Genomic DNA, 12,920 nt, shown 5'->3' on the forward strand with positions numbered 1-12,920 from the left:
ATAGAAGTTTTTTTTAAGTATTTAGGATCAAATAAAACGCATTAACATTCTTACGGTCAACCGCTCAACATTGATCTTAGGTCTGGCTGCATGATATAGAATGAAAATGACATTCAAACCGACTCCCAATAGGATACCGACTTCTAATGGCAGAGCCAAGCAAGCGATGAAGGTTCCAAGGCCAGGGATTAAATCGCTCTCTGAAATTTAAGAAAATGGAATTGCAGACATATTTTGTATTAGGTTGGAACAAATATTATGTTTTTCTTCTTTCCCCTCCCTGGATTTTCTGTTGATAAATTTTATTAATTGGAAAAATAAAAGAAGAGCCAGTTTACAAATAACGTAATCTTCAGGGGTTGTGGAGGGTGTCTGTCAGAGCGTTACGGCCCATACAAGTTTTATAAACCTTCCAAAACCAAACCTTTGTAACATTATTTACGCGGTGGATTCTAACGGGATTCTTCCAAAGAAAACTGTGCGACTTTATCATTTTCTGTAAAATATTTTTTAACCCTTAAATGCGCAATGTTGTTTCAAAACAACAAACCGAAAATACGTTTAATGTTAATGATTTCAATTGTTATTTACGTTAAAAAAATTTTCGACGATTTCTAAAAAAATCGCTTTGCGCCTCTAAGGGTTAATTTCCAACCCCCTTCATTATCCAAATAACCAACAGGACAAAAGAAAAAATAATATTTGTTCCGGCCTCAACTTGTAAAATGGAAAGAATTTAGTAATTCAGGAAGAAAACACTCACTCTTGGTTCGCCACATTGGTTTGACGACTTTGACTTCCACCATGAAGACGACCGCAGCAATGATGATAGCCGCGAGTGTAGCTTTCGGAATGTACGAGAAATATGGTGTGAAAAACATCAGCGACAGTATGACCAATGCTCCCGTGTAGATGTTCGCCAGAGGTGTGCGAACTCCCGATGCATTGAATACAGCTCCCCGACTGAGAGCCCCAGTCCCTGGGAAACCTTGTGCGAACGAATTGGCCACGTTGGCAACCCCAATTGCGATCAGCTCCTGAGTAGCATCAACAGGTTTTCCATTCGCTGTGAAACAAAATAAGAGTTACGCAAAGTTGAAAAAAAAGTATTAAATCGATCTTACAGAATGCTTTGCAAATGGCAATATTTTCCATTAGGGCAATCAAGGGAATAACAATCAATCCGGAACCTAAGCTGGACACAATTTCTGCAAAACTCTCATCTCGTCCAGTAGACGTTTGGTTGGCGTTTAGAGTAAATGAAGGAACTTCAAAGGATGGCAAGCCGGGAGGAATGTCGCCAATCAGTTTGAATGGCGCCGAAGCCGATGATTGGAAGACATATCCTATGGCACCGCAAACTATGACTAGAATGGCATTTCGTGAGGTTCCGATCAACCACATAAATTTATTGATAATCCGATGTTTCCTTGATTTCAGTTCATCCTCATGAGGCCCCACCTTGAGTCCCGCTACAATCTGAAAAGAGAGAGAACAGATAAATAAAGACGAATTTTTGGACTGGAACTGCTAATTATGCTAATTATACGTTGTATCGAACATTGTTTATCGCACTATATATTCTAAATATGATAAAATCTTTTGTATCTTCTTTCATAGAACAAATGTTACGGTCTTTCGATTTGAAGGTAATTATTTAACACCACTGAAATCGACAATCGGTTAAAGAAACGGTCGGTCACGCTCTTTGCACATCACCGTTTATAATTACAAACCAGCTAAAAAGATCGTCCCTCATAGGATTTTGCAGCATATGCTTATATGCCAAGTCATTTGGTTGAGATCGGATATACGGTCACCAAAAAGATTGATCAGCGAAATTATAATAATCATGATTATTATTACAGTCAAAATTATCTTCCTTCTATTTAAACGATACATTGCAAGTCCAAAAACATGATTTAAGCGTAATGTGCCCAGACGTCGCATTTTGCAACTTCATTTTCCAAAGTTATAATAATTTGGACGGTCGCACAAATATTTTTAAATATTTTTTAACCCAAATTATATGCGGAATGCACTTCTTTTATGTAAATTTCCAAGCCAGTGACGTAATACAGATAGGTGCCCCGCGTTTCGCAGGACACTTGCTGGTCACATTATTGAAGCTACTTTCTGAAACAAGTAAATAACTCACAAGAAAAATATATGAATTACATTAGAAAACGCTTTACATTTATTTTATAAAAAGTTAGAGTAAATGATGACATGACAATGTATTTTTGACATCAAAATATATTTTGGACTTTTGGCTATATTTTTCGTGTTTTCCTAAATAGCTCTCTTTAAATAAATAGGAATCATGTGTCTGTTTTGCCTCGTTCAAAATAACATTTCGAACCATTTTTATGTAACAAAATAAACAAAATATGGCCAAAAGTCCAAAATATATTCAGATGTCCAAAATACCACCATTACCCCAGATGTTTCGAACAAGTTCTTAGCTTCTCAGTAGAGCTTTGGAGTCTTTGCTTTATTTATTTATTTATTTATTTATTGTCGTCAATCATGTTTGTAGACTGTTTGATACAGATTTAGTCTTATAATATAGTTCTCCGTTACTTAAAATTACTAAACACTTTTATCCGATATGAAAATTATACACACCAAGCATTTACTGAGTACGCAAGTATTGTTTCAATTTAGTCTTAGATGTATTGAAATCAATAGCATTCCAATGTTTATTATAAGCAGCCATCATTTGATTTATGGGTCCGAATTTCGCATAGTTTGTACGATGACTACTACAGGCAAATAAAGTTCGATTTCGCAAAGGTCTTTGTGGGATATAAAAATTTAATTTGGATAATATTGCCTCTGAGTCGACCTTGTTCGACATAACATCATTAATGAAAGATAGCATCGCATATTCCGTCGTTCCTTCAATGTTTGTATACTAATTAGCATGCATCGTGCTTTGTAAGACAGGAGTGGAAGTTGAGTCCACCCCAACTTGCGTAGTGCATATAATAAAAATTGCTTTTGTACCGACTCAATTCTTGTGTCATGCGTGACTGTGTAAGGTGACCAAACTATGCTGCAATATTCAAGTATCGATCTGACATAAGCAATATATAATGTTTTATAGTGTATGGATCGTGGAAGTTGTAGCCAAACCTTTTTATGAATCCTAACATATTATTAGCTTTGTTTATAATAGTATTATAATGGTCAATGAACGTAAGCTTAGAGTCTATAATTATGCCAAGATCCCTAACTCTATCACATCTTGTCACCTTTTGGCTACCTAAAGTGATTGTCATATTTGGAATACTTCGTTTTCTGCTTATAGTAATTAAGTTGCATTTCTTTATATTGAGCTGTAACAAACTTTTATACACCAGTTATGAAATATCTGGATCTCGTGTTTGAATGTGTTCATGTCTTCAGCGTCTTTGATCTCAATAAAAGTTTCATATCGTCAGCGTAAATCAATACTTTTAGATGCTTTAGAATGAAAGACAAGTCGTTTACAAACAAAATAAACAATAGCGGACCTAAATGAGAGCCTTGCAGGACTCGATGTGGAATGAATAGCTACAGATTGCTTTCCTTTGAACCTAACTATTTGATTGCGACTGGTCAGATATGCTTCAAGCCATTTAAGGAGTCCAGGCTGGATTCCCATTTTTGCAGTTTAAAGAGAGGCATTGGTATATCAACTCTATCGAACGCTTTACTAAAATCCGTATATAAAACTTCAACGTGATTTCCTCTGTCCATGGCTTCAAGAGAATAATTCACAAATTCCAGTAAGTTCGTAGCTGTCGACCGACCTTTAAAGAATCCGTGCTGGCTTGTAGTGATCCTATTTTTATTTGGTTGAATATTTTCTCATTGACAATTGCTTCGAGTAATTTTGGAATGGTGGAGAGAAGAGCGATTCCGCGGTAATTGCGGATGTCGGATTTTTGCCAGACTTGAAAATCGGCACCAGAAAGGAAGTTTTCCACGGTTTAGGAAATTCTCCAGATTTTAGTGACATATTGAAAAGCCAAAACAAAGGAGCAGTGAGCTCAGCTGCCATAATTTTCAAAAATACGGGGGAACACCATCTGGACCGGTACTCTTTGTTACGTCCAATTGTTTTAACGCGTCCAAGATGTCAAGAACATTAATTTGGTCGACGCTTATATCGTTTGAGAACTCAGGATAGAAATCAAAAAACGCGTAATCACGGTCCTCCTCTGAGTGTTCAGAGTAAATTTCACGGAAATACTCAGCAAACAAATTGCAAATCTCATCAGAATTAGTACCCACTTTGCTGTCTATGTACATTATTGAGGGAAAATTGTCAGTCTTTAGTTTGGTGTTTACATATTGGAAAAATATTTTGGGACAAGATTTAATTTCCGCTTCAGTTTTTGCATTATACTCATCAAATGCTGTGTGCATAGCCGTATTAAGTTGATCGCAAATGTTCAAATAATTTTCCATACTACTTGAATTATTAATTTTTTTGTGATTTCTATGCGCTTTTTCGATTTTTAAGTTCTTTATTTGTAGCAGCGTATACGTTTTTTAACTGGAACTTCTTCTTTTATTATTTTGAACAATTTACTGTAAAATAAATGAGCAGCATTTTCGATATTATCTTCATTCCTCAAAGTTGTTTGCCAATCAATAATGTTTAATTTATTTCTAATGTTCTCGTAATTAGCTGCTTAATAATCCAGAAATTCCTCAATTTGATAGTCATTAGGTGGGAAACATCGTGTAAAAACAAAGAGTATTCGATTGCCGTGTGAAACACTTCATTTCTCCATAATGGTGTGAGTGATTCGTTCACACTAAAGTCATCATAAATGTTAGTTAGCAATAGGTCCAAATGACAGTTCTGTTGATTTTTTACATGGTTGACCTGATTAAGTCCCAAGCTTGAGATTTACTCGTACACTAAGTATAAGTAAAAGTTAAAGGTTGTTTTGGAGAATTTTATATCATTTACACTGGAAGGCCTGAAATTATTTCTATTTCTGGATTCCCAGGGCTCTTTATCCTGGTTTGATTTCTTGCCAAGTTTCAGTTTCTAGTCGAAATTGAAAGTTTTTTATATTAATATTTGGGTTCCAGTTACGTTCAATTTGTTTGCTTCCGAATGCAGTCATACATTTTGAAGCTATTCTTTTCGTTAGTACGCAGTATTGTGGAACACGCCTAAACCTTTTGGTCATCCAACGGATAGGTATAACAAATGCAATCTAAAAAACTTACTCTCATAATCAGCAACACTGCAATGCATGTGATTCCTAGTACCGTGTCCCAGGCTCGCACATTATGGATATCGTTGAAGATTGACTGCCAAATCTCCAGAAAAGTGGTTCCTTTCGCTGTAATTCCGAGCACGTCCTTGATCTGTGAAGTGACGATGATCAACGATACTGCTGACGTGAAACCAGAAGAGACTGGTCCAGATACAAAATCCACCAGAAAACCTAATCCGAAGAGACCCATCACAAGCTCAATTATGCCCGTTAGCAACGAGAGTAGGACTGCTTTGTGGACATTTCCACGAGCTGTTTGGTACGTGAGAAGCGCTGATATGGCAGATGGTCCCATTGGAACATCTTTGCAGCTGCCGAGGAAAATGTACACGATACAACCAACGAAGGAACCATATAGACCGTACTGTGGGAGAGATAGAAATTATAATTAGTGAGGAAATAATTAGCATTCAGCAAACATAGAATTTAATATTTTATTCAGAATCCAACACCAAGATCAAAGAATGAAAGTTCGGAAGATAAAAAAAATAAGAGATCGGAATAAAAGGCCGAACTGATATTTTTTGTAAAATGAGGCACATATTTTAACTAACATATCGTCAAAACTGTAAATTAGTTAATGGACTACTCATAATATGAAGAAGTAATAATCTATTTTACTACTGATGCGTATTTTCAACACATTAGGGGTATTCATTCACTCAACTACGTAAATATCTGCGTATCTGTTTATGGCAATATTTCATACACTGACAATATTCTACACGTTCATGCTAATGGTTTCACATGTGAATTTTCACTAGTTGAGAAACATACCAGATTAACGTGTAAATCCAGTCCCAAGTGTCAAAATATGAATCGCTCGATACAATTGACCAGCACTGAGAATGAAAATGAAAAACACGTTAGATTGCAAAGTGATGCTGTTGTTCCAGTGATGCTGTTCTGTCAAAATTCATGCCGCGTATTATTTTTAACTTTTGAAAAAAATATAAAAAATGCGTTTGCTGATTTATTTAACCTGGTTTCAATGTACATAATTAATTATATAAATTAAAGTCTGCATATATAATAAACTATCTCTGATGGTTGATGAATCCGGGATAAAGATTTCCAGGTTTTGCTTGATGGATTCTTCCTGTCTAATAGATAGTAGTGGCGGTGTAGCTTTTTTGTTGGAGTTCATCTAAAAAGTGACTATTATTTATTGGTTTTTAGAATAGATTTATAGTATGAACTTACCATTTTGAATTTATTCATGCAAACACTTTGCAATCAACAGCCGCAACTTTTTCAAGCGAAATTGTAATACGGTAGAAACCGACTCTACCTTGACTTTCAACACAAACATTTAATTCTCGCCATCTTACTGCCACCACTAATGACAGCTGCATATAATCATGTTCAAAACACGTTAAAATTTACAGTTTGTTCAAATAGTGTTAAATCTAATTAATTTCTTGTCAATTTAACGTGGTTCATTGATGAAAATGCAGATTGTAGAAACACGTTAGATCCTCGTGGAAAAGAACATTATTCAGTCGTGTGGAATATTTTCAGTGTAAGCGATCTGAAACATGTCCCTCGTGATGGTGTATGAAGAATTTCAATAATCAGATACGCAGATGTACAAGCATTCGCTGTTATGTACGCTTTCAAAATGTGTAATTAATTGATTAACATTTCACTTTCATGCAGTCATTAACAAGAATTTTCGGGCTTCAAGGAAACTCGCACTTTCTTTTCGATGACTCGCGACTGAATAAAATAAAAAAATGGTGCTCGCCTGTGTTCAGGTTCGCTCGTTGGGTCCGGAGAGCTCCTCTCCAGGAACCTGCACTATTCCCCCGAGTTTAGGCCAGAAGTCCTCTCAGCTAGCGATACTGTGTTGGCTACACGTGGGTTGTCTTGACCTATCACTATCGCTTATTTTCATCTACTCAGCAACTGAGTTAAATAGTATTGCCGGTTTTTTTTTCTCAAGGAAATTTTACTTAATTTCCGTCAAAAATTGGACTGTTCATAGGTTTAAGTAGTTTTGCTGTTGACGGAAATTAAGTAGGGGAAGAGGCCCCAAAACGTCCCCCCGAGGCAAAACGCCTTTTGTGGTTTCCCTCATATTTACCGTCATTAAGATGGCCGTAACAAAACTAGATCTAAAATTATGTAGGTTAGGCGAAAAAAGTTTCAAAATAGTGTATGGGAAGGTCGGAAAAACCGAAAATTTCCACATTTTTAAGAAACATCTAACATTTTGGCGAGTCAAAATGCCCTAGTGGCACTAACCTACAATGTACTTGCGTCTCCACGCACTATCCACGCCAGAATGCTGATACGCAGACGCGTGGTGCTTTGTTCCCTAGGAGCTTCCAGCTAAAAGGCGTTTTGCCTCATGAGTTTTCCGGCAACAGAATATCACCACTTTATGAAATGTGAATATTATCAATAGGGGGATTCACTTAACGGCGTAGGTTGCTGTGTATCTGTTTATGGAAATGTTTCATAGGCGATTTGAAATATGTCCCTTGTGATTGAGTGTGAAACATTTCTATAATCAGATACGCAGCGACCTACGCCGTTAAGTGTATACCCCTAATATGATGGAGATTTTTGACAATTTTTGAATGGCATCAACTAGCTATCTTGTTAAACTGTTGCATACTATAAAAATAGCCATGAATAGCATTACAAATAAGACAATAAAGCAGTGTTTGCTTAGCTAGGGCATATTGCCCCCCTTCCCCTAAATAAAGAAAAAGATACGCCAATATAATTTTACTCAGCCACTGAGTAGATGAAAGTTTTTCAAATTCACCATCGCTGATTAGGTATTGCATCATATTTACCGTATTTGGTATGGTCGTAACGAAACTAGACCTAAAATTATTTAAGTTAAGCAAAAAAGTGTCATAATGAAAGATAGGAAGGTTGGAAAAACCGAAATTTTCCACATTTTGATGAAACATCTATATTGTTTAACGTGGTTTAACTGTTGCATGAGGTAAAAATACCCATGAAAATCATTACAGCTAAGAAATTAAAGCAGTCTTTGCTTAGCTAGGGCATATTGCCCTTCCTTCCCCTACTCTCTTATCCAACAGCCCATATATGACGTTATAATTTTTGTGCAGTTTTGAAATTAAAATCGATTGTTCAGCATATAGAGCGATGCCCACGTAGCGTCTTTTCAACGCCACCCTAACAAACCTTGTAAGCTGAAAAAAACTTATTTGGTTAAAAATTAGGTTCTTGAGCCTTAAAAAAATGTTTATTAAGCCTAAATTGTTTGTTGCGATGTGCACGCACCGTTAAAATAACGTCTACTTGTGATAATAGGTACGATAATAGGTAGATAATAGGTTGCCTTTGTTTGCTCCGTCTAGATCAATTTGGTCGTTCGTTGTTTGCATGACAACGAGATAGCGAGATTTGTTAAACAATTGGGCATTGATGTAAAACTTATGGAAACTGTTTACAAAACGTCGGAAGCTAGATCTTTGGGCCGATGTCCAGCGTAGACACAGCTTGAAAAAAAGTTCGAATGATTGTTGAAAGTAACATACTGTATGTTAGGGTATTTGATCTTGCATCAGAACTACCAGATGAAGATCTATCTTCGGTTATCGGACAATATGGTTCAGTGGAGTATTCAATTCGAGAAAAAATTCCAGTGGATTTTGACTTCGATCACTTGTACCAGGTATCTTTACATACGTTAAAAGAGAAATACGATGACAAATGTTTCGAGTGCCAAAAGGAAGGACATCGCAAAGAGGCATGTCCTCTGCGAAGTAAATGGATTCAGGAGAAGCCCAAGAAACCGACAATTACGTTCGTCGAAGTAGTGGAAGCCAGGACAATGAAGAAGGTATTGATGAGGAAATTAATGAGGAGAAAACTATCGAAGTTTTCGACGAAGAGATGCAGTAATCTGTGGAAGAAGAAGAAGAAAAGGAAAAATAACAGAACTTAACCAAAATAGTATTTAACCTTCCTACAATGCTAAAAAAACTGACACTTACGGTGTTCGGGTCATATTGACCCGGATGGACTTAGCAATATCTCAGGCATTTCTCAGCCAAATTTACATGTTTATATTCCAAAATAATCATTAGCTCATAAATTTTCTCAGATTGTTGATCGGCCACACCTACATCCTGTAATCGTAGGAGGAAGGATCGTCAGTTGGCCACTTTTATATGGACGAAAATTGCACACGAAAATCGCAAATGAACGATTTTATTGCTGTTTTTTTTTCTCAGAAATGTACCTAATACTATTTCAGTGATGATCAATCGTGAATGCAGATAATATTTCTACAGATGTTCTAAGTTCTCCAAACCATTCTGGGTTTTACAGCCCTGGTCTACCAAGTCTATTACGCTTGGTACGAAACCAATAGCATCCCATGGTGCCCATACAGGCTCTTAAAGGCTATGAGCATAATTTATGATCTAGATATATACAGACCGGTTGTTATTGGCTTCACATCGAGTCCAAGAATCTTGGTAGATCAATTCGTCTGAACTCCAGAATGATTTGGAGAACTTAGAACATCCGGTTTGGACATATCTAGATCGTAAATCATGCACAAGGCCTCTAAGGGCATGTATAAACTCCATGGGTTACTATTGGCTTTGTATCGAGTCCTGTTGTCGTGGTAGACCAATTCATCTGAATTCCAGAATGATTTGGAGAACTTCTAACATCTGGTGTAGACACACATAGATCGTAAATTATGCTCATGGCCTCTAAGGGTCTGTATGAACACCATGGGTTGCTATCGATTTTGTATCGAGCCCAGTTGTCTTGGTAGATCAATTGGTCTGAACTCTACAATGATTTGGAAAACATAGAACATTCGAGTAGGAAATATCTAGAACGTAAATCATACACATGGCCTTTAAGGGCCTGTATGGGTTGTTATTGACTTGATATCGAGTTGGCTTGGTAGACCAATTCGTCTGAACTCCTGTATGAATCGGAGAACTTAGAACATCCGGATGGGACATATCTTAATCGTAGATCATGCGCATGGCTTCTAAAGACCTGTATGGGTTGTTATTGGCTTGATATCAAGTCCAGTAATCTTGGTAGATCAATTCGTCTGAACTCCAGAATGATTTGGAGAACTTAGAACACCCGGTTTGGACATATCCAGATCATAAATTATGCGCATGGCCTTCAAGGGCCTGTATGGGCACCATGGGTTTCTATTGGTTTCGTACCAAGCGTAATAGACTTGGTAGATCAAGGCTCTAAAATCCATCATTTCATCATTTATCATCATTGAAATAGTATTGGGTACATTTCCGAGAAGAAAAAAACAGCAATAAAATCGTATTCGTGTGCAATTTTCTACATATAAAAGTGGCCTATCTTCCTCCGACGATTACAAGATGCAGGTGTGACCGATCAACAATCTTAGGTCAGTTTCGGAAAATTTATGAGCTGATGATTATTTTGGTATATAAACATGTGAATTTGGCTGAGAAATGTCTGAGATATTGCTAACTCAAATCCGGGTCAATATTACCCGAGCACCGTAAGTGTGAGTTTTTTTAAGCCCTTCAGGAACATCGTACAACGTAGGACAACGTTCCGAAGCATAGTTTTGCACAAAATAGGAAAATCAAGAAGTTTCAGACCTTCACATTGTTGAGACGGCAATATCCCTGTGGGGAATCCAATGCCAATATAGAAGAAGACGTATACTTTGTACCTACTAGCAGGCACGATTACTCTCGTTTCACGATTACTCGTTTCAAATAAACTGATTATCCGTGGTAGGGGCTACCAATTCTTACTCGTGGCGTTGCTAATCACCCGCGAATAGAACGAAACACGTTCCAACTCGGACAAATTATATAAAAATTCCTGTCTGACCGAAACAAGAATTATCAATTTTCACTCGGGGATACCGAACCTACACACGTGTAGGGGAGAACTGTGCATAACGCACTCATGTGACAAAATGTTTCTAATCCTACACACTAATTTTATTTCGCTGGAAACCAGAAAAATTTTGCTGATTTTTTTTGTGCTGTTCATCCAGCAATTCACTCAGCAAAATAAATTGCTGTTTAACCAGCAAAATTAATTTTAACGGGAATGACAGTTCAAATGCTGGTATTCAGCAAATTGAAAAACCATATTGCTGGTTAACCAGCAAAAGATTAACGTTCATTTTTAGCTGTATTTTCAGCAATTTCCAGGATTATAAATAAATTAGAATTGATAAAAAATATTTGCAAAAAATCGGTAGTTCTTAGCCTTGAAAATAAATTAAGTGTTCTTATATTACATGTCTATCTTTTATTATATGTATATTTTTCAATAATCACTAAGTAATTTTTATTTATTTATATCCAACATTTTGTAACACCGAGACTTCTTTTTTCTGGTCCACAATCCACAATATCAATCCGCCTGAAATCAAGAAAGAAAATAATGGTCTATATTCATCATAATCACAACTATTTTCTGCCACTTTCTGCCATTCTAAGATGGATTTTGTTGAAATTAAACATACTTACCAAGCAAGTCCTAAAATAAAATCATTCACTGAACGTTTGAATCCCACTGTCCTTGTAGGTTGAAAATCAAACACGAGGTATTGAAAATTGTACATGGATATCAAATGACATTTTCAACTGACGTTTTGATAGGTTTGCTGGTTTTCAGCAAACACAAGGTTGTTGCTGACACTTGTTGAACCAAGTGCTGAAATTCAGTAAACTTATAAAGGAAATGCTGTAAAACAGCAAAACATTACTTTGCTGGTGTGATTCCAGCAAATCATTTTGGTGGATGACTTAAAGAAAATTTGGTGTGTACAATTATTCATATAATCGTTTATAGTACCGCCATCGGGGGTGACAATGGGTCTGGGGGGTGAGAATGGGTCATCGCTCTTACCGGTAGCCTGAAGGTTGGATAGCAAAATTGTTCAAAAAGGTCTCTTATATTTTAGTCTTCTTGCCCTCAGATACATTCAATCTATTCTACAAGAATTCTAAGTACTTGAAACAGTGACCCATTCTCACCCCCATTTGACCCATTGTCACCCCCGACGACGGTACATTTGAGATGATTATCAATATAATTCAATAATAGATATTCATTATAGAGATTAGCATTAGCATTAGCATTAGCATTGAGCAATTCGCACAAATGCGTAGGTGGTACAAGCCAAGACTATTGTATTAGAGTAGCATTATTTTCATCCGTTACCATAGATATTGACTTGGGACTAATCACTACCTCTTAGATGGAAGCAATGCACTCTCCAATAGTCGAGATCTGTCCTGGCCACGTCCTTGCGAATGCTGAGGAAGGGGAAGGATGGTTAGTTGGACACCTACTTAAGAAAGATGCAGAGAACTCTACGACCTCTCATAGGTGCCACGGGAGGTTTTGGGATTGTGTGGAAGGTTATTAACAGTAGGAATCGTTTTGGTAGAACGTGAAACACAGAAAGAACTAAGATAGAAATACAAAGTAGGAAAGGGACGAGCCTGGAATTGAACCCACGACCTCCTGCTTATAAGGCAGAAGCGGTAGCCACTAGACCACCGAGCTCGTCTCTATAATAGATATTCGTTATAGAGATCTGGTGAAAAGATTGTAAAAATTAATAATGTGTGGTTTTTGCGACTCTTCCGTAAGATTTCC

The 12,920-nt window shown here is 36.8% G+C and overlaps 1 protein-coding gene across 3 annotated transcripts in view; it reads right to left on the reverse strand.

Annotated features, from left to right (window-relative positions):
• The window catches only part of LOC134205191 (sodium-independent sulfate anion transporter), a 189,405-nt gene that overhangs the window by 3,140 nt on the left and 173,345 nt on the right, over window positions 1-12,920 (reverse strand). For all 3 annotated transcript variants that reach the window (XM_062680212.1, XM_062680214.1, XM_062680213.1), the window contains exons 5-8: window positions 5,236-5,649; window positions 1,125-1,479; window positions 764-1,066; window positions 55-200 (exon numbers count right to left, since the gene is read on the reverse strand). In XM_062680212.1, coding sequence (XP_062536196.1) covers window positions 55-200; window positions 764-1,066; window positions 1,125-1,479; window positions 5,236-5,649 — 1,218 coding nt within the window. The remainder of the gene's footprint in view (window positions 1-54; window positions 201-763; window positions 1,067-1,124; window positions 1,480-5,235; window positions 5,650-12,920) is intronic.

This window comes from Armigeres subalbatus, chromosome 1 (assembly GCF_024139115.2).
Source record: "Armigeres subalbatus isolate Guangzhou_Male chromosome 1, GZ_Asu_2, whole genome shotgun sequence".
NCBI lineage: Eukaryota > Metazoa > Arthropoda > Insecta > Diptera > Culicidae > Armigeres > Armigeres subalbatus.